This window comes from Caretta caretta, chromosome 2 (assembly GCF_965140235.1).
Source record: "Caretta caretta isolate rCarCar2 chromosome 2, rCarCar1.hap1, whole genome shotgun sequence".
Classification (NCBI taxonomy): Eukaryota; Metazoa; Chordata; order Testudines; family Cheloniidae; genus Caretta; species Caretta caretta.
The window spans coordinates 176,287,207-176,308,243 of record NC_134207.1 but is presented as its reverse complement, the minus strand read 5'-3'; the positions used below and the strand labels follow the sequence as shown (position 1 = coordinate 176,308,243).

General features: G+C 42.0%; 2 protein-coding genes across 2 annotated transcripts; one reads left to right on the top strand and one right to left on the bottom strand.

Moving 5' to 3' along the window:
- Window positions 1-8,250: 8,250 nt before the first annotated feature.
- On the bottom strand, window positions 8,251-16,999 carry PSMA2 (proteasome 20S subunit alpha 2). Its single transcript, XM_048839118.2, has 8 exons — window positions 16,850-16,999; window positions 13,467-13,543; window positions 12,658-12,790; window positions 12,004-12,126; window positions 11,406-11,487; window positions 9,944-10,017; window positions 8,735-8,792; window positions 8,251-8,645 (listed from the first exon to the last, which is right to left on the bottom strand). The coding sequence occupies exons 1-8, from the start codon at window positions 16,891-16,893 to the stop codon at window positions 8,529-8,531; spliced, it is 708 nt and encodes a 235-aa protein (XP_048695075.1). The 5' UTR covers window positions 16,894-16,999; the 3' UTR covers window positions 8,251-8,528.
- Window positions 17,000-17,148: 149 nt separating this feature from the next.
- Window positions 17,149-20,609, top strand: MRPL32 (mitochondrial ribosomal protein L32). Its single transcript, XM_048839120.2, has 3 exons — window positions 17,149-17,306; window positions 18,849-19,033; window positions 19,963-20,609. The coding sequence occupies exons 1-3, from the start codon at window positions 17,201-17,203 to the stop codon at window positions 20,215-20,217; spliced, it is 546 nt and encodes a 181-aa protein (XP_048695077.2). The 5' UTR covers window positions 17,149-17,200; the 3' UTR covers window positions 20,218-20,609.
- The last annotated feature ends 428 nt before the right edge of the window (window positions 20,610-21,037 follow it).

The following is a 21,037-nucleotide window of genomic DNA, read 5'->3' as shown; positions in this document are numbered from 1 at the left end:
ACCCGGCCTGGCTACGGCACGCTCCACCTTCCCGGCCGCCTGCAGCGCCGCCCAGCGATCCAGGCCAGGGCTTTTCTCTAGGGACAACCTGAAACCTCTTCATTCTTACACTGGGCTTTTTATTTACTTGGGGGGTGTATTACAGAGAATTTATCCCGCTGCTACCATTCATACCCATATTTGTTGCATAGCTCTAAAAGCTAACCTCCCAAGACGGGAATGGATATATTTTTTCTCCTCCTCTGGATAGTAAGAGTTGCTTTAGCATTTGCCAGAATAGGACATGTTATGTAGCTCAGGCTGCAACAGATTTCAGAGTAGCAGCCGTGTTAGTCCGTATCCGCAAAAAGAAAAGGAGGACTTGTGGCACCTTAGAGACTAACATTTATTTGAGCATAAGCTTTCGTGAGCTACAGCTCCCCTCATCGGATGCATTCAGTGAGACATTCCCCCTCGCTCTCCTGCTTGCCGAAGAATATCACAAATCACTGCCCCCACACATCTTGCTGACCTTTCAAGTTAGTTCAGCTCATGCTCTCTCAGCCGGCCATTCTCCCCATCTCTAAAAGTAACATTCAAAAAGTACGGGGAAAAACAGATCAGAATAAATGGAGCTCTTAAAATAGTTTTCTTAATTCAAAACAACTTTTTTTGTTACCCTTTAAAATAAAGGGTAGTATTATTATAAAGGGCAGTATTATCTTTGGTATCTTTCCTTGTGAAATTCTTTAGAAAGAGGGAGGGAGGCTGTCTATGCTGTGCTGATACTAAACATCAGCTGTGATCCAGCCTCCAGGGGAGTTCCTGCATCTTTCAGACTGGTTTTAGATCATTTTTTTCCAACTCCAAACCACTCTTAATTGACTGTCAGCATGGCCTCCAGCCTCAGTTTAAATTTGCACCACATCTAGGGTTGCCAACTTCGTAATATTTAAATACCAGACACTCCAGCAGGAGTGCTGGAACCTCCCCTGCCCTGCCTCTGCCCTCCCAGCTCCCACCTCTGCCCTGCCTATTCCCCAAAAGCCCCACCTCTTCCCCCAAGGCCCCACCCCTCACCCTGACTCCCCACCCCTTTTCACTCCTCTTTCCACTCCCCCTCACCACCACCACTGCTCAGGTCTGGAGGGACTCACCTGAAGAGCCGGGGCTGGGAACTCTAGCCACCCAACAGGACAGATAGGAGGCAGCCCTGGCTGATGAGTAGGGGTGACGTGGGTGATGACTTGGCACCTCCGCGGCTGCATTTACTGGACTTTGGGTGTCCGGTCAGTCTATCTGACCGGACACTGTCAGGTCCCCTTTTCGACTGGACTTTCTGCTTGAAAACCAGACACCTGGCCACCCTAACCACATCAAAATCTTTCAGTCAGCATAAACAATATTGTGACACTGGCAGGCCAAATACCACCTCTTCCCCAGGCTGCAGGCATTAGCTAAGACCTGACAACATGATGCCATCATGGCCTCCAGCCTAAGTTTAAATTTGCACCACGATTAACACCTATATATTAGTTTTGTTCAAAATAGCTATTAGTCTTATAAGAATGCATAGGCGCCAACTTCCCCTCTATCCGGGGGGAGTGTATGTGATCGACTTTCCCCTCCGCCCCAGGTCCCGTCCCCACAACACCCCTTCTCCAAGCCCCTGCCTCTTCCTGCCCCTGCTCTGCCCCCCACTCCATCCCTTCCCCAAAGCCCCAGCCTCTTCCTGCCCCTGCTCTGCCCCCCACTACACCTCTTCCCACCCCTGCTCTGCCCCCTCCCCTGAGTGCACCCTGTCCCCACTCCTCCCCCTCCTTCCATAAGAAATAAAACAAAACCATAAGAAAACAGCTGTTTGCGACAGGCAGGAAGTTCTGGGAGAGAGGGGGAGAAGTGATTGGTGGGGCCGCCAGCAGGGGAGAGGCACTGGGGACAGGGGGAGCTCAGCTGCCGGTGGGTTTCTAAGCACCTGCTAATTTTTTGCCCTGGAGCACCCACGGAGTCAGTGCCTATGTAAGAATATATTTCAACTCTATGAAATGCTTGTAAGTTGTTGCCATAGGCACCGACTCCATGGGTGCACCGGGGCTGGAGCACCCACGGGGAAAAAGTTAATGGGTGCTCTGCACCCACCATCAGCCAAGCTCCCTGCCCCGCCTCACCTCCTCCTCCCCCCCTCCCAGCGCCTGCCGCCACCAAACAGCTGTAGCAAGCTCTGGGGAGCGGGGGGGCCAGGGCAGGGCTTTGGGGAAGGAGTTGAATAGGGGCAGGCAGGGGGTGGAGTTGGGGGAGGGACTTTGGGGAAGGGGTTGGAATGGGGGCTGCGTGGAGTCAGGGCGGGGCCGGGGTCAGAGCAGGGTTGAGCACCCACCAGCACCAGAAGAAGTCGGCGCCCATGGTTGTTGCACACATTAATCTCACTTGCAATGTTTGTATTCCATGCTATAAGAAAATACTTAAGCTTTCCTTTATAACTTTGAAAATGTTTACTCTGGGCTTGTGAACTCAGGCCTGGGTCCCTTTCCCCCACCCATCCAGAATGACTGTCAAAATAAAATGGGGCAAGGACCACTGCAATCCAAAGGATTGGTTAATGACCCCATCACACCTAGAAAATGCTATGAGCTATGAAGCTTATTCTGGGGGCGTGGAAGCTGAATGAAGGAAATAAAACAAAACCATATGAAAAATTCCCATCTTTCTGGCTGTTTGAACCCTAAAGGACCAGAGACTCTAAACCAAAGCCAGAGATCCCCAGGAGCTGCCTCCTGGACAGATTCTCAAAAACAGGGCACTTACATTCGTGAGCCACTCCAGACAACCTGATAAATATAATGGATCATATGATTAATGGACCAAATTCACTGCTACTCTGTGCCTTGCATCATCATTTACATCACATCACACAAAGGTGCAAGGTAATAGTAAATCAACCCCAAAGCAAGTTATGGCTCACTTACCTTCCCTGTACAGTAACTCCTCGCTTAACATTGTAGTTATGTTCCTGAAAAATGTGACTTTAAGCAAAACAATGTTAAGCTAATCCCATTTCCCCATAAGAATTAATGTAAATGTGGGGGAGGGGGGTAGTTAGGTTCCAGGGACTTTTTTTCACCAGACAAAAGACATATATATATATATACACACATACACACACACACACACAAACAATAAGTTTTAAACAAACAATTCAATACTGTACACAGCAATGATGATTGTGAAGCTTGGTTGAGGTGGTGAAGTCAGAGGGTGGGATATTTCCCAGGGAATGCCTTACTGCTAAATGACAAACTAGAACAGCTGAGCCCCCAAGGGTTAACACATTGTTGTTAATGTAGTCTCACACTCTACAAGGCAGCACAAATGGAGGGGAGACAGCATGGCAGAGACATACACACCCTGTGTGTGTGAGAGAGAGAGAGAGCTGTGCATTGTCCCTTTAAGTACACTGACCCCACTCTAAGTACATTGTCTTTTTAAGTAGATCAGCAAGTTGAGACAGCAGCTGCTGCTAGCATACTCCCTCTCCTGAGCCCTGTCATGTCCTCCCCCACTCTATGGAAATGGGGTAAGCAAGGGGCAGGAGCAAGGGGGAGGGGGACACCCTGACATTAGCCCCCCTCCTGCACAGCAAACAGGAGGTTCTCAGGAGCAGCTCCAAGGCAGAGGACAGGAGAATCACAGGACAGTGGAGCAAGGGACAGCTGAACAGCTGGCACTTGATTTCCCTGTGTGGCAGCCACCCAGCAGGCTCTTAAAGAAGTGGGAAGCTGATGGGGGGCTGCTGGTCCACCCGGGTTCCAAGCCCCCACCAGCTAGCTTTACAGGGCTGCTCTTTCTGCAAGCAGTGGACAAAGCAGGCGGCTGCCAAACACCATTATAAGGGAGCATTGTGCAACTTTAAACAAGCATGTTCCCTAATTGATCAGCAACGTAACAACGTTAACCGGGACGACTAAGTGAGGAGTTACTGTATCTTCAGTCAATTTGCCACCTTCTTAAAATAACAGCATCACACCTAGACCTGAAGAAGAGCTCTGTGTAAGCTCAAAAGCTTGTCTTTCACCAGCAGAAGTTGGTCCAATAAAAGATATTTCCTCCCCTACCCCGACCTGCTCCCCCCATCCTCACAAATAGCCGTAATAGGACTGCAGTTGTGCTTTATTCCAAATCTACCATTTACATGAAGTCTGAGCAATTTTCTTGCTCTTAATAGTCTCTGAACTGGCATAAGAGGCTGGAGGAGCAGAGCAGCTTCCAGGATTGGAGCTTTACTGAAGTGAGCTGTGGCTCACGAAAGCTCATGCTCAAATAAATTGGTTAGTCTCTAAGGTGCCACAAGTACTCCTTTTCTTTTTGCAAATACAGACTAACACGGCTGTTCCTCTGAAACCTTACTGAAGAAAGAGCATCATGTAAGTCAATGCATGGAACTGGGAGTTAGAACAGCTGTTTAACTGTTCTTTTGCTTTTTGGGGGCATTCACATTACAGCACAACTTTAGAAGTTTTACAATGCAATTCTAGGCTCTGGCACATCTGTTGATCCACACATGAAACCCTATTTGAAATTAAACTCAGAACAAGTCTTTTTCTCTCCCCTCCAATATTGTTTAGTCTCTCTGCTGCCAATATCTCACACATTAGCTACCATAAATTTCTGCTAGTGGTTTAGAGGCTGCACTTTTAGAGAATGACATAGCAGTTGTTTCCAAGATTGTTTAGGGGATTATAACCAAGGACTTTGATATTTATGAAGATACAAGACAAACTGCACCAGCTGGAGGCTAGTACCACTGTATACTTTCCACAAAACATACTTCACTCGTGAAGTGCTCTTTATTTTTGCATTTGATAACATGCTCCAAAACTAAATCATCCTCTAAAAAACATTTTAAAAAGTTAAAAATACATCTTTAAAAATTTCTAGGCAAAATGGTAAACACATTTTGAAGACTCCATAAAGATAAGTCAATTTAAAATAATTGCCTAATTTTCAGTGCAGCTGTCTTGGTACAGTGGCATAGTTTCCACAGTAGGCGTAAGCTACAGGTCAAGATGGAGGAAAAGGGGTGGTGGTACTCTACCAAACTCTGCCTCTATGAATCATTAAAATGAAATACTGTGCACAGTAGGATGTGCACATGCTCAAAATATGATTGTGTGCATAAAAAATATGCATCTCCCACCTGAGACATCTCACCAAACGCTGCAGATTCATGATCTTCCCTCTCCTGCTTTATCTGAGGAATGGAATAGTTAACCATACTGATATTTAAATCTTCACTGGGTATTGAGTTCCTTAGAACTATTGTTCTAGTCTCATCACTGCATCAATTACACACTGCTCAGAGACTTTCATAATACAGGGTTTCGGGCCTAGTAGATGGGGAAAGCTGCAGACATATCTTGATTTTAGTGAAGTATTTGACACAGTCCCACATTACATTTTCCTAAGTAAATTACTACGAAATGTGTAGACAACTAGTTGAAAAAAAAAAACAAACAAACTCACTCAAAGAGTAGTCATCAATGGTTTGCCATGAAACTCGGAGGACATATCTAGTGGAGTCCCACACAGGTCTGCACTCAGTCCAGTACTAATCAATATTTTCATTGAGGACTTGGAGAATGGAGAGTATGCTTATAAAATTTGTAGATTACACCAAGATGGGAGGACAGGATTAGAATTCAAAATGACCTTGATAAATTGGCAAATTTGTTTGAAATCAACAAGATGAAATTCAATATAGACAAGTGAAAAATACTACACTTACAAAGGAAAAATAAATGCCCAAATACAAAATGGGAAATAACTGGCTCAAACAGTAATATTGCAGCAAAAGATCTCAGGATCATAGTGCATCACAAATTAAACAGTAAAATTCAGTTGTAAAAAAGGCCACTATTCTAGGGTGTATGAACAAGAATGTTGTATGTAAGCCACAGGAAGTAATTGTTCCACGCTACTGTGCACTGGTGAGACCTTAGGTGAAATACTCTGATGCCCAACACTAGATATGCTTTAAGAAAGATAGAGACAAAGAGGCCAGTAAAGAGCAACAAAAACGATAACAGGTTTAGAACACCTGGCCTATGAAGAAAGGTTAAGAAACTGGGTACGTTTAGTCTTGAGAAGAACACTGAAGGGGATACCTAATCAATCATATTCTTCAAATATATTAAGGGCTGTTATAAAGAGGACTGATCAATTGTTCTGCATATCTACTTGTCTGACCTTTACTAATTGGCTTAATCTGCAAGAAGGTTTAAGTTAGATATTAGGAAAATCCTTTTAACTATACAGATAGTTAGGTACTGGAATAGATTACCAAGGGAAGTTGGAGTCTCCATCACTGAAGGTTTTTAAGATCAGGTTAGGCAAACTTGTCAGGGACCATCTAAGTATACTATGTCGCACATCAGTGGAGGGGGACAGATTAGATGACTTTTTTAGGACCTTTCTAGCCCAACATTTCTATAATTCTATAGAAAAGGTGAGATTCTAGAGAACAAGATAGCAGTGTGAGAGAGGTGCTAGTATGCTGTTCTGCCACATAGTAGATGAAGCCTTTGAATTAGCACATTATTCTCTTCCCTTCCAAGTGGTTTTTGAGGGCACTGAAAGCATGAATTTAAGAATCATAACAACCTGCAAGGCAATTCCATCACCCAATTTTGTTTTTCTCTTCAAAAGACATTTGAGAGTGAAATTAGTGTTTGAGAGTAAAAGAGTAAGTGAACTGCATTGGGCGAAACACAGTGCAGTCTTTGGGACACAACTTTATTGCTGTAACATTTGTGTCAAGGCTACCGGCTACAAAAGATCCTACTTAAAGGACTCCTAATAATTTAAAAAGAACAGGAGTACTTGTGGCACCCTAGAGACTAACAAATTTAATGATAATTTAAAACATGGTGTTAAGACCGACCCAAGGAAGAAGGTCTGGAGCACTGCCACACGAGTTAAGTAGTTTACAAGCAAGTTTCTGCAGACTAGACCATGTGTTCTTCGCCAGGTTGTTGCTTTCACACCAGCAGCCTACCAAACTAACTATCTGTCCACTCTTTTACATGAGGAAAATGGTCCTGTGTGCCTACCGCTCTTGGTCATTTTACATTTTGATGTCACTGAGAGGTATTAGTAACTTTAGGTAATCTAACAATCCCCAAATAGCACTCACTTTGAAAATGACCATAGAACAGATTACTTTGTGTACTGAAAATATATTTGCTTCTATGTTTCTTGTGTAATGCAGATTTGGAGTTCTACATAACTTTGAAATTATAGCAGAATTTATCTAAAAATAAAACACTTAAGCACCCAGTTACACACTTGTGAAACTGTGATGCACAATTTCCACTGTTGCTTCTAAAGAAGTTCTTGACACAAGTGTCCCCTTACTTCATGAAAGTCAGATTAACATTTCAAGGGTACTTTACATAGTTAAGCACAATTCGAGGAATAATTTAAGACATCCGTTCTCCTTTCTATCTACTGTAGAATGTTATTGATAGTACTGGAAAAATACTGTGTGCTTAATAGCTAGTAGGATCTTTATTTTCCCACATCAACTCAAACAACAGTACTTCAATTCTGAAAAATGCAAGTTCTTGAGCTATGAAACACACTCCAATAACAGAACACCTGCATTAGCAGACATGCAAGTTCAGGGCTCAATCATTCTAATGTTCCAAAAGCAGAACTCTTACTGAACTATATGGAAAAAGAAAAGGAGTACTTGTGGCACCTTAGAGACTAACAAATTTGAGCATAAGCTTTTGTGAGCTACAGCTCACTTCGTCGGATGAAGCTCACGAAAGCTTATGCTCAAATAAATTGGTTAGTCTCTAAGGTGCCAAAAGTACTCCTTTTCTTTTTGCGAATACAGACTAACACAGCTGCTACTCTGAAACCTGAACTATATGGGAGATCTACACCACACCCTGGAGGACTTGGCTCATTCTGCATTGTATGTAGCAGAGATTTGATAATTCCATGTTTGGACAAATTTCACTGAACCCAATTGTTTGGGCTTTTTTTTATATTAGACCGTAACTAAAATCCTAATGTTAAGTAATATTCACATGCCCTCACACGTGTTTAAAAAAAACTAAGTAATATCAATTTAGTTTGGCTGGCAGAGTACATATAGCTTCAGCCTTGGAGCTTATTACTAAAATGTATGCTTCCTTAATAAAAGAATTATACTGAAATTGAACTTTATATAGAAAATTAAAGACATTAACATTCTGCACAAAACTGTTCCATTTGTAAGTTTTATTCATTAGCTTTTATAAGCTTTCATTATAACTTTTATTTTTGTACAATTTCATGTACAAAGATTCCATGTATCAATGGGAATAATTCTTTGTATTAAGATTCCAAGTATCAGTATTAGGACCAGAGCATTTGCACGGATAATATTTAAAATATCGGTCAGACAAACCATGTAGAAATGAGTATGCAGAAACTGCAAACAAAAACATTTAGTTAGCAAAAATTAAAAAGATCCGTGTGAATCCACACAGTCTTGCTGACTACTAGGCTATCGCAGCCAAGTAATCCTTAACCTCCGTTGGAGTCAGCCTTCTAAACCCTGCTTCATTACAGATCCCAACTTCTATGTTATCTTCTGTCATTTGCCCTTCAAAGCTTTCCTGTTGAAGAGAGAAGAGAAAAGAGAATTTCCTTAACTATATCAATAATTTCATACAATAAAAAAACCTATTTAAGGTATTTCTCTAACCTTTAGTGTTAAGATAGCTGTGTGAATGGCATCTTCAAGTTCCAAATCTTCATTGTATCTATATTAAAAAAAAAAATAAAAAAATAGATCACAGTTCTGTATGAAGCCTAAAATATTCTCAAAGACCACTAGAATGCTCATGTATTTAGAGGTTTCAGAGTAGCAGCCGTGTTAGTCTGTATTCACAAAAAGAAAAGGAGTACTTGTGGCACATTAGAGACTAACAAATTTATTAGAGCATACACTTTCGTGAGCTACAGCTCACTTCATCGGATGAAGCTCACGAAAACTTATGCTCTAGAGACTAACAAATTTATTTGAGCATAAGTTTTCGTGAGCTTCATCCGATGAAGTGAGCTGTAGCTCACGAAAGTGTATGCTCTAATAAATTTGTTAGTCTCTAATGTGCCACAAGTACTCCTTTTCTTTTTTCATGTATTTAGTGTCTCAGAGATGAAACCTGGATTAGAATTATTCCATTAACCTGACAGTATAGAACAAAACCACTTGAAATTTATAAAAAGATGTTGAATATAACCCGTTTGTTACACTGGACCACTCCCCTCCAACAAACACCCCCTCATTCCCAGGCGGTCAAGAAGTTTGTGCTAAGCAAGAAGAAACATTTTTTTCAGTTTTACTCAAACGTCTAGTATCTTCACTTGAACATTGTATTATAAATATCAGAATGTCTAAAAATACTGTAAATGATCAGAATTTCACAGCCAGATTACAATGTCTAAATTTGGCTAATACAGATGTACATGTCAATATTTTAGGACAGTGGTTCTCAACTAGTGGTACAAGTACCTGGAGATATGCAGAGGCCTTCCAGGGGGCACATCAACTCATCTAGATATTGGCCTAGTTTTACAACAGACTACATAAAAAGCACTAGCGAAGTCAGTACAAACTAAAATGTCATACAGACAATAACTTGTTTATACTGTACTATATACTATACACTGTAACCCAAGTACAATACGTTCCAATTGATTACATGGTAAAAATGAGAAAGTAAGCAATTTTTCATTAATAGTGTGCTGTGACACTTGTCTTTTTATATCTGATTAGGTAAGCAAGTAGTTTTTACGTGAGGTGAAAGTTGTGTATACACAAGACAAATCAGACTCCTGAAACGGGTACAGTAGTCTGGAAATATTGAGAGCCACTGTTTTAGGAGTTCTATTGGTAATGCAGAAGCGTTACCTTTTTTCAAGGAAAGTTTTTCCATTCACATAATTTTTTCCCATTGCTGTTGCTTTCCATGCAAAGTAAGCCCCCTGGATAGATGAAAACACATTAAACAAATTACATGAAAACAATTAATCTAGCACTTACTAATCACTCAGCTGATTTGTAAACTAAAATACAATAGTTTCTTATGAAAACTTTTTGGTTTGGATATTTAGGGCTCCTAATATGTATACAAGGCTCTGAAAGAAGAGGTTTTGAGGTCTGGCTATTAAATGTCTGCTGCTAAGAAAGTATCTTAAATAAAGGAATATTTCTACTATGTACTTTCAGTTGACTTTTTACCCCTTCCTTGAAAGGTTAATTTGATAAAAACAGTGATTAAAAACAATTTCAATTTGTGGTTCTTTGAACAGAGGAAGTTTTTGCACTATTGGGAAAGATGGGAGACTAACTCACCGGGAAATGCGTGCCTCCACTTTCTATTACAGTGCGTTTTAGGTTATTTTTTAGGATAAATGACAAATTGCATAGCTGTTTTGTAATGCATTACTTAAATGATATATAATTATTGTTGCCCTTAATCTGAGCAAGAGCTCCTTTTAATGTCAGTGGAAGTTGCATGCATAAAAACAGGATAAAATATACTCATCTCACTTTTCCAACGCAATAAAGCCTTTGGAATTTTACATTAATATGTTAGATATAGTTCAGTTTTTTAGATTCCATCAAGAATCATTACAATGACTAATATCCTTCATTAAATATTAGAGGTGTGTGAACAACATATTTCTTGGTTTTCTGCCAATTCTGAAAAGTCAAGGGGGGTGGGGGGGATCAGTTTTGTATCAAGCCAGGAACAAAATTTTTGAGAATTCCAAAGTTAAAAATAAATAAATAAAAAATACACTTCAGGTCACACTAAACGTTTTTGTTCTACACAAAATTAAAGGTTTTGATTTTGAGCTTTTTTAAAAACACTGAATTTTTAAAAATAAAATTGAAGGAAATTTGAAAATAAGTTGTTTCAAACTGAAAAAGCAAAATTTTATGTTTAAAAGTACTGAAATTAAACATTTTGACTGGGGGGGAGGGGGAGTGTCTTCAAGTGAACTATTTGGCAAAATTAACAAATTCATGAAACACTTCAGTGTTGTCAAGTCTGCATTTTTCACCCAAAAAAATTGTTGAAAAATTTTCACCCAGTTCTATTAAATAGAAGTAGTATTTAAAAAAAGCTTGGTCACAGAACAGTGGATTTGCAAAAGGAGTTTACAGTCCTGCACTGCAAGTGTAAATTAATAATTTTGATCACGTTCCACGCGAAATAGGTGGAATCTGATCACCTCTTAAGGTGATCAACTTTTTCAGTGTCCAAAGTCTCCCTGCCCTGACGGTATCTCACAAGCACACAACACTTTGAACATCGCTCAAACAAGCCAAACACTCAGTTATTTTACAATTGCAAGATACTTACAGATGGATCAGACTGAAATAGATATGGTCGCCCCTCATTCCAACCACATATCAACAATGATACTCCAAAAGGACGTACACCACTACAGGGAGAGAAAGAAAAAACCCACAACCATTACTTAAATCTAAAATTATCTATTTTAAAAGTTCTTAAGACCATCCTTAAATGTATCATTTGCTTTCCCAATACTCATTTTTATAACTAAATTAGCCATTATCAAACTCTGCCTCCTCACAATCTAATCAAGATGGATTATTTACTAGGGTTATCTTGTCCATTTTAGCATTGTAATACACAAGAGAACTTCACTATGAGAGAATGAGAGAACGGGGGAAGTCCATAGTCCAAAAATGGAAAATATATGGGGATGTTTGACCTTCACACTTTCAAGACACTTAACAGTACATTCCACCCACTGCCACATGGACAGTTAATAGTTCCCCTCTCACCCACACTACAATAACATTTCTTGACAAAATGTTTTAGACATAAAATGTTTAATTGTCAACTAACAGCAAACACTTCCACAGCACCTTTCACCTCCACATCAGAAAACACCTTACGAACACCATCATGAGTTAGATTAAGAACTATTTACCCAGACTGTGTGTACTCCTGCATCACAGATGCAATCCTCTGTACTAGCTGAGCTGTTGGAATGGGCTCATGGTAGACCAAGTAATATTGCTGGGCAAGCTTCCGAGCTCTGTGCACAAGTACTCTACAAAAGAGCAAAACCAAAAATTTTAATTATAGGAAAAAGCTAAAACAACTATGACAGTTTAGCTATAAGTTCTAAAATATCAACATAGTACTAAACAATTCTGCATTTTCAGTGCCACAGTGATTTAAGGGAACGAATACATGTGTTCCACTGGGATATATTATGCCCCAACTTAGAAGTCACCCTGAGACATAAGGAAATATGAAACCGTCCTTGATTTGAAATAATTTCTATCATAAAAGTCTGATTCTCTATTTTTTATTCAATTAAGTATAAATGTTTTTATATTTATGATTCAATTGTTAAGATATTGTTTGTGTTAAGAAAACATTTATAACATTATATTACACACCACCAGCACAGTTAACCATTAAGAGACAACTGATGGCTTTAATATTCTTGGGGAAATGGATGAGAGAGAGCTGGGAGATCAGAAAGGCCTATTTGCACCAGTGCCTTCAGTTTTTGTGAATTACAAGATCTAAATGAATACAAACACCCTCTCGAACAGAAGGAATGTTCTCATACCTGTAATCCGGACCCATGCCACTATACACTAGGCCTATATGTTTAGTAATTGATTCTACTTTGTGTACACTCCTTTCATCATAGAGGATGGATTTCTGTTTCTTCTCAGTTGCCAACACCACACCATTTGCAGCTGGAAAGAAAAAGATACATTTTTATGTTTATATATTCAATATAAAAAGGTTATCAAAAACAGCTGAAGCACAATACAGTTTTGGTAGCATGTGAAAAATTTTCCCTCCTTCCCACAACTTTAAGATTTACGTTAGCATGTTAAGCAGTCATCCTTGAGAGAAGTTACCCCACCATACATAGGTGCCGAGCATACCTCCTTTATCCCTCTTATTTTAAAATGTACATAAGGAAGTTGTAGCAATTGATACATTAGATGTAACTGTTATGTAAATTAGTTCAAAACTGGACCTACCTACCCAAGGATTAGGAATCAGAGTAAAAATGTTTATTTCTATTAAGCCTCCCTCTAAACTAGAATATTTACACAAAATGTATGTTCTTCATAAATGTATACAGTATTTATATTCTCCTCATCCTTCCCTTTTTAAAATTGTGTCTCTGGAAATCAACGCTTGAAGAGATTATGCCAACCAAAGGCAAATAATGCAACTCCATGCTATTTTATAAATCACCTTTCCCTATATCACAGCAGAGTAACTAGGAAATATGCATTTTCAAATAGCCAAAAATCTACTGAGATTCTCCCTACAGACAATGCATCATAATAAAACCCTGAGCCTTGAATCTAGCACTGATTAGTTACATCTTAATATACCTTTGAAAATTTCTTATACCTTTAATTCCAACTGATGGGGCCCCTCCAGCGACCGCTGCCAAAGCATATTCAATCTGAACAAGTTTACCAGAAGGACTAAAAAGGAGAACACATACAATTCAGTCATAAGATACTTTATATGAAAGTAAGTCTGGAAGTCTCACTCTAGCTCAGGGTTCTCAAGCTGGGGGTTGGGACTGCTCAGGGGGTCATGAGGTTATTACATGGGAGGTTGTGAGCTGTCAGCCTCAACCCCAAACCCTGCTTTGCCTCCAGCATTTATAATGGCGTTAAATATATTTTTTAAAAGTGTTTTTAATTTATAAGCAGGAGTTCGCACTCAGAGGCTTGCTGTGTGAAAGGGGTCACCATACAAAAGTTTGAGAATCACTGCTCTAGCTTGTGGAGGACCTGGACTGGTTTACCATAGGTTTTGCTGTTGCAGAATTCTGTCATGAATCTTCCATGCCACCTACTTGCACTATATCTGGTGAAAAATTTTTTCTAGAAACCAAGTAAAACGTAAGGAAGCAGGTCCCAAAAGCACAAGTTCCCTTCTTTTCAACTTTACTCTATTTTATTTTCAATTATTAAGTAGAGCCTTGCAAATACACGGGTATCTGCTTTATATCCAAGGACCATTTTTGCGGGTAACAGCTTGGATGCAGATAAAAATTTTGTATTTGCACAGGGCTCTGGAACAGATGGAGGAATGGAGGCTTCCCACAGCTGCCAATGTGGCTCTCCCCGACATGCAGGGGGAGCTCTTGGAGCCCCAGTCCAGCCATGGTAAGAGCCGAGCGGTCAGCTGGGGCAGAATCGTGGGCCCTCCACCCGCCCTCAGCCGGGCAGGGACATGGCCACTGGCTGTTCTCAGCCCTCCTCCCTTCCCGCAACAGCCCGCTGGCCTGGCCGGGGGAAAGGAGAGTGGGGAAGAAGAGGGGGAGGGGTCCACCAATGTGAAAAGTGGACTGGCAACTCCCCCTCCCACCCCCCACCCCCCCGGTCACTGCTGCATGGTGACCTGTGGAGCTGTTTAGAGCCCTGCATATCTGTGGATATCAAAGGATATTTACATCCAATGTGCGATCCATATAAAAATGTGTATCCACAGCCATTTTTTATATGTGCAGGACTCTATTAATAAGGTGTTTGCACTTAATTTAATAGTCTCACTTAGAAACAGGGCATGGGTTCTTGGCAAACAGGAAGCAGAAGATGCAGGAAAGAGACTGTCAGATCTTTTTTTTATTATTATTATTTTCATAGTCTGCTTTTACCATACAGATTTTTGAAGGAAGGTGTGGGCACCACCACATTACAAACAACTGAAAAATACTTCTTCATCCTCAGTCATAAACTAGGGAATTGCTTCGTGTGGGTTTACAAAACTGGCAGTTCAACACCAACCCTTACTGAATGGTGATGAAAAAAATTCTACAGAAGGGTGAATAAAACAAATCACTTGTTTCAGGCTTAAAGTGAATTTGTTTATACAGGCTCAACTTAGTGCTTACCCATTAGGCTTAAAATAACTAGACTTTTTGGAACAACAACAGGTAGACCTTTATCTAACCAAGTGATTACGTAAACTGAGTGGCCATCCAATGTACTGTTCATCTGATCTTTTGAATTACACTTTAAAACTGGTGGTCTTGTCCTCTCTTTGTTTGTAGTCAAAGAGAGCACTGTACTTTTTGTAGGAATAGAAGTCAGCCCTATGTACTTGGCCAAGTCTTCCCTTCACCCAACCACCCTTTTACAGTGTGAGGACTTCCAGCCCTGAAGTAGCTGCTTTTAAATGGTGCTAAATGTATGTAGTTTGTGCAACTTTTTAGGGGACAATTATATAGATAAAATAGTGATATGAGGTTTGTGATCCTGCACCTATGGATTTTAGAAAAGTAACCCAGAGAACAAGAATCTGCTCCTATGCTTTTGCCTATGAATTATAAGAGAAGTAAATACCACAATATGCATTTTGAGTTCTCTACACCTTGTCCTTAACACAACATACAAAAGGGCTATGACCACTGGCAAACAGATCTGTACGTATAATACTGGACAATGCACAAGAACAGATCTGTTTTTGGACTGTGATAAATGACATAAAGAACAGTCAATGTGATGTAAAGGACAGTGACTTGTAGTATTAGTTTGTGTGTCTCTGTGTATGTGTGTTTTAGAGAAACAAAAGCCAAGTAGATTTGAAGTAAGTTTCAGGAAAAACAGTAGCTGTTGTGAGTTAAAAGTTTGTAATTCCATTAGGAAATACGATATCCAAACTATGGTGAAACATTCAGTACATTAAGCTACAGATCTTAATGTGTCTAATATGCACATCTAAAAAAGCCCCCGTAAAACAATGAACGGGAAATTCTATATTTAATACAGAAATGCTTCATCTGCTGAATTTCAATAAAGTTTAGGTCAACACCGTGCAACTCTAGGGTGCCTCCCTCCCATAAGGCACTTTATATCGCAGCAGATTCCTGCTTTCGGTTTCTGTTTTTGGTGGAGTGTTTCTGGTTACTTTAAAGCAGCTTTCTTAAAAGCAAAAGCCTCCTTCCTGTGTTGGCGTATGTAAAGTGGGTATACTTGAGCAGAAACCAAGTTTTACAAGACACAAAGCGAGACAGGGAGGCAGCCCAGCGAGGCGGGGGTTTGGACTTTCTTTAAGTTTGTGTTTAATGTGTCCGCCTTCCCTTCCCACTTCATATGAGTCCACGCACACGGGGCAAGCTCCCCGCCGCGCGCGGCAGCCAGACATGCCCGGGAACCCCACCGCGGAGGGGGCAAGCAGGGCGGCGCCTGCCAGTCGCAGGGGGCAGGGGACCTGAGCTGCGCTCCAACCCCCTGCGAAGGGCTCGCGTCCCTGTCCACCCCAGCGCCGCTTTCTCAACCGGTCCGCGGGAAAGCAGGGCCCGGCTTCCCCAGCTGCTGCCCGGCCAGAGAAGCCCCGCGCTGACTCGCAGCCTCACCGCCGAACCCGTCCCCCAGGGGCGGGGAGCGAGGCCCCGGCAGGCTGGGGTGCTGCCTGGTTACAACGGCGCTGAACTCCGCTCACTGCAGTGTCAGCGCCGGGGCAGGATCGGGACCCCGCGCCCGGGGAAGGGGGAGGTCAGCGGCTGAGGCGGAACCCAGGCGCCCGGCTCCTGCTTCCCGGTCAGACAGAGCGGCCCGGCTGACAAGTAAAAACCGCCTCGCCCGCCGGCCCCATCTACCTCCCGCGGCCAGGCACCCACCGGAGGAGAGGCCCGGACCCGGGGTGGAGATGGGGGAGGGGCGATGACTTTGCAAATCCCCCCCTCCCCACGCTGCCGCCCGGGCCGGGCCAAGCCAGGCCCCGAGCCCCCCGCAGCAGCGCGGAGACCGGTGCCGCTGCCACCTCCCCGCCGCTACCTGAACGTGGTGAGGGAGAAGCTGTAGCCGCGCTCCGCCGCCATCTTGGTCCGAGCGCTGCCGGCCTGAGTCACCTCCCCGCGTACGCCGATTCCGGCCCCTAATTGGCGGAGACTGCGCAGGAATGCCTCTTTTTCACGCGATAAATAGCTTCCCTGGGGGCGATAGCGAGGCCTGCTGGGGCTTGTAGTCCGACGGCGGTGGGGAGGGGTGCGCAGGGAACGCTGGGAAGGGTAGTCCTACGCCCTGGAGCCTGGCGAGCGGGGGAGGAGTTGGGGACTTACTTTCCCAGGCTGCTCCGCGGCCTCGCCCAAGACTAGGCGGCCTCTCTGTCTGCGCCGCGGAGGGAAGATGGCGGCGCTCGTGGTTTTCTGGTCTCCGGCTCGCCGGCTTATGCGGCGCTGCTGGGGGCAGCTGGAGCGGAGCCTCCTGCGGGGGCTGCCCAGCCCCCCCTGGGGTAGGTAAAGCCCGGGCGGTGTTTCAGCCCGTTGCGTCGGCTCCCCCGCGCCAGGCTCCCGGTATCGGCGGGGAGAGAACTGGGCACTGCCCCCTTCAGAGGTGCAGGCTCCTGAAGCTGCCCTGCCTGGGCTGGGCGCCTCCCGCCCGCAGTCCCGAGCTCCCCGTTTGCAGGCGCTTACCGATCCCACCCCCCTGACCGGGCATTATCGTCCCTGCCTCACCGATGGGGAGCTGAGGCACCGCCAGAGCAAGTGGCTTCCCTCGGGAAGCCTGTGGTAGAGCCAGAACGGACCCATTTCCTCTGAGCCTCGGTCCAGTAGCTTAGCAAGACCATTTCCCAGTCCCTGTTCCCTCGCAGTGCGGGCTGGATGCCTGTCTGATCAGAAAGATGGGATTTCTAACCAGCAGCGGGGGGCAGTTCTGGAACAGCCTTCCAAGGGGAGCAGTGAGGACAAAATAACATAGTGGGATTCAGTGCTGAGCTTGATAAGTTCATGGAGGGGATGGTGTGAAGAGACTGCCTACAAGGGCAGGTAGCTGATCTGTGACTGCTAGCAGCAGCTGTGATGAGCCACTAGATGGGCATGGTTCTGAATTACAACAGAGACGTCTTAAGTGTCTGGCTGGTGGGTCTTGTCCACATGCTCGGTCTAACTCATCACCATATTTGGGGTCAGGTAGGAATTTCCCCCTCGGTCAGATTGCAGACACCTGCGGGTGGGTGAGTGTTGCCTTCCTCTGCAGTATGGGGCACAGGTCACTTGCAGGTTTCATGGTGGATTCTCTGTAATTTGGAGTCCTCAAATCATGATTTGAGGCATTCAGTAACTCAGCCAGAGGTTATGGGTCTATTACAGGAGTGACTGGGTGAGGTTCTGTGGCCTGCAATGTGCAGGAGGTCAGACTAGATGATCACAGTGTTCCCTTCTGACCTTGAAGTCTATGAGTCTATAAATCCAACCATGGAGACTATTGACATCTGAAAGACTGGATGAGGTCAGTTTACAAGCATGTGTAACCACCCCCATTTTCCTCAACAGAATTGAACCTAGGGAAGAACTAGGCTGTATGGTGGTAGTTGTGTGTGAATAGGACTCTTAACTGTACTTTTTGTGAATTTTGTAGGTTTGTGGCTTGTATTTTCTTGCGGTGCTACAGTTTTTTTCAGAGATAAATAGGGAGACTTAAAGTTAATGTTTCCTGGTTTTCTAATGTTAGAGTTTAGGGTTTTGAAGTCCAATTTTCCAGAAGGATATGGGAAAAGAAGGGTATTGTTGCATAGCAGAAACCTGAACTGTATGTTAATGAAGTGTTTTGTAATTTAATTCAATTTTTGTATAGTCCCTGGCTATTCTACCTCTTTTTATAACCTTACAAGTTTAATGTTTATTAAGTTGAGGTCAGCAGAGCCATGCTTATGTCAATTGCACTATTTTAGTTCGATGAACCATTTAACATATTTTTAAAGCATTGGGTTCGATGAACTGAACTCAGTAGGTGTAGGCTATTTCTGATGCATTTTTTTTCTTGTTTTCTGAAGCACCAGCACTGGCTGTTCAGGCTCCAGCCACTCTTCCTGATCCACTGGAAGATATAAGGGAAGAAAGTAACAAGGCTCCAAACTTTTTAGATAGCATCTTTTGGATGGCAGCTCCCAAGAAGAGACGTACTATTGAGGTGAACCGCTGCAGACGAAGAAACCCTAGTAAACTTATAAAACTCAAGGTAATCTGTCAGATTTCTATTGGCTTTCCCATCTCATTCATTGCAAATAACTGTTTTTAAATAATGCACAACATGTTTATAAAACATTTACTTTGTGCTCATCATTTTCTAAAGCTCAAAAAAGATAATATTCCTTGATGGTGAGAACACCTTGAAAAACCTCTGTGGAAATTCTCTATAAATATATTTAAAATATTTATGCCACTGAAAGTACATTCTAAATGATACAGTCAAAATATGCAACCTTACTCTACATTTTAAAAGAAGAGTACAGTTGAGATCCAATATATGAAATCTACCTCTCAGTTTGAGTGAAATGCCTAAATATCCTGCACATCAAGATGAGCTTGTGTGTTTTGGAGCCCTGGAAACATTACCAGGCATAATACTTTAGCCATTGACTTAGTAAACATTTGTCCCAGTGGTCATTTTGTAGTATCAAGTCCTTAACTTTTGGCATGAGTATCTAGAAATTTTGCAAATTAGTAAGAGAACAAAACCCCAAAACACAAAGCTGATTCACTTAGTTTGGTACGTGGTTAGTTCTTAATTTTATATTTGATGCTATACAAATAAATGCAACCATGATACATTTTAAAGCCTTTGTAATATGAAATTGCACTACAGTTTTCTACCACTAAATCTTTTGCTTTTAAGTTTTTTTTAAGTGGGGAGAGATGCCAGGTTCTTTTTTTATTGTGATGACTAGTAGGCTTGCATATCTGTAACATTTGAATTTGCATGGAAGTATTACATGTGGTTGCTTGTAGGAAAATCATATATCTCACAAAAATTGAAAAGCGATTTAATGGAACAAATAGCTATTGCTCATTACCTTCACCCCAGCATCTCTTAGCATTTTATGAAGTTCTTCCCTGTTTGTCCCAACTTCTTCACTTCTAAACTTTCCTTGTTTTGTTATCTTTTAGACAAATATAGATGTTTGTCCTAAATGTGGCAATCTGAAACAGAAGCATGTCCTTTGTGGCTATTGTTACAAAAAAGTTAAAATGGAAACTGGTCTCATAAGGATCCAAATAAAGGAAAAGGAAGCAGGGCCACTTAATGCTCCCACTGAAGAGACTGTAGTCTTATATGAGGGAGAGAAGCCCACAGAACGAGATGAAGGCAAGCGGATCATTGAAAGAAACAGAAAACGTCCAAGCTGGTTCACACAGAATTGATTCCACGGAACTATAGAACTCCATGTTGTCAAAAACAGTTGATACTGCAGGAAAGAAGAAAATGTTTATCAAGAACATTCAGTTTTTTAGTTCATTTAATGCTAAGATGGGAAGCTGTCACCTTTTGGAAAACCTACTTCAAAAGCATTTCCTTTATGTGGGATTGAATGTCATTGCCATGTGTGGCAGTGGGAAACATCTGAATGTAATAGCATCGTAGTTGTAAAAAGAGAGAGAAAATCAGGAACAATTTTATGTTGAGGTATACGCTTATTGCACGTTAAGTGCAACATTGCTTTAATGCTATACTACTGTAAATTTAATGATTTTTATGTAATGGAATAACGTAAAGTACATTCACAGCTGTAAAATAAAGTATATTAAGTTCTGTAGGGAGAGCTATTTCTTTCTTTTTTTTTTCTTATTTATTTATGTATTTAACTGCTACTCTGAAAAAGTTGTCTGGCTTTTCAAAATTCTTTTGATTAGATGCCAAGAATATTAACTGAGAAAAATCAGCTTTAACAATGTATGGGGAGCAGGGGTGATTTTCAAGTTGGGTCTCTATGAAATGGAATTGTTTGAGCTGGGAATTTCATTGAGTGTTTAGAGCAAGTCATCTAACATCTCTGTTTCACAAGATGTGAAATAGAAACTTATCTTGGAGGAATATTATGTGGCTGTTAGTCATTGTAAAGTATTTTAGAATCCTTGGATGAAAGCACAAACATTAATATTAAGTATACTCACTGGAAACATATTTTGTAAGGACATTAGCAAATGGTAGGCCACAGCCATAAGAATTGATCAGGAAAGCCAC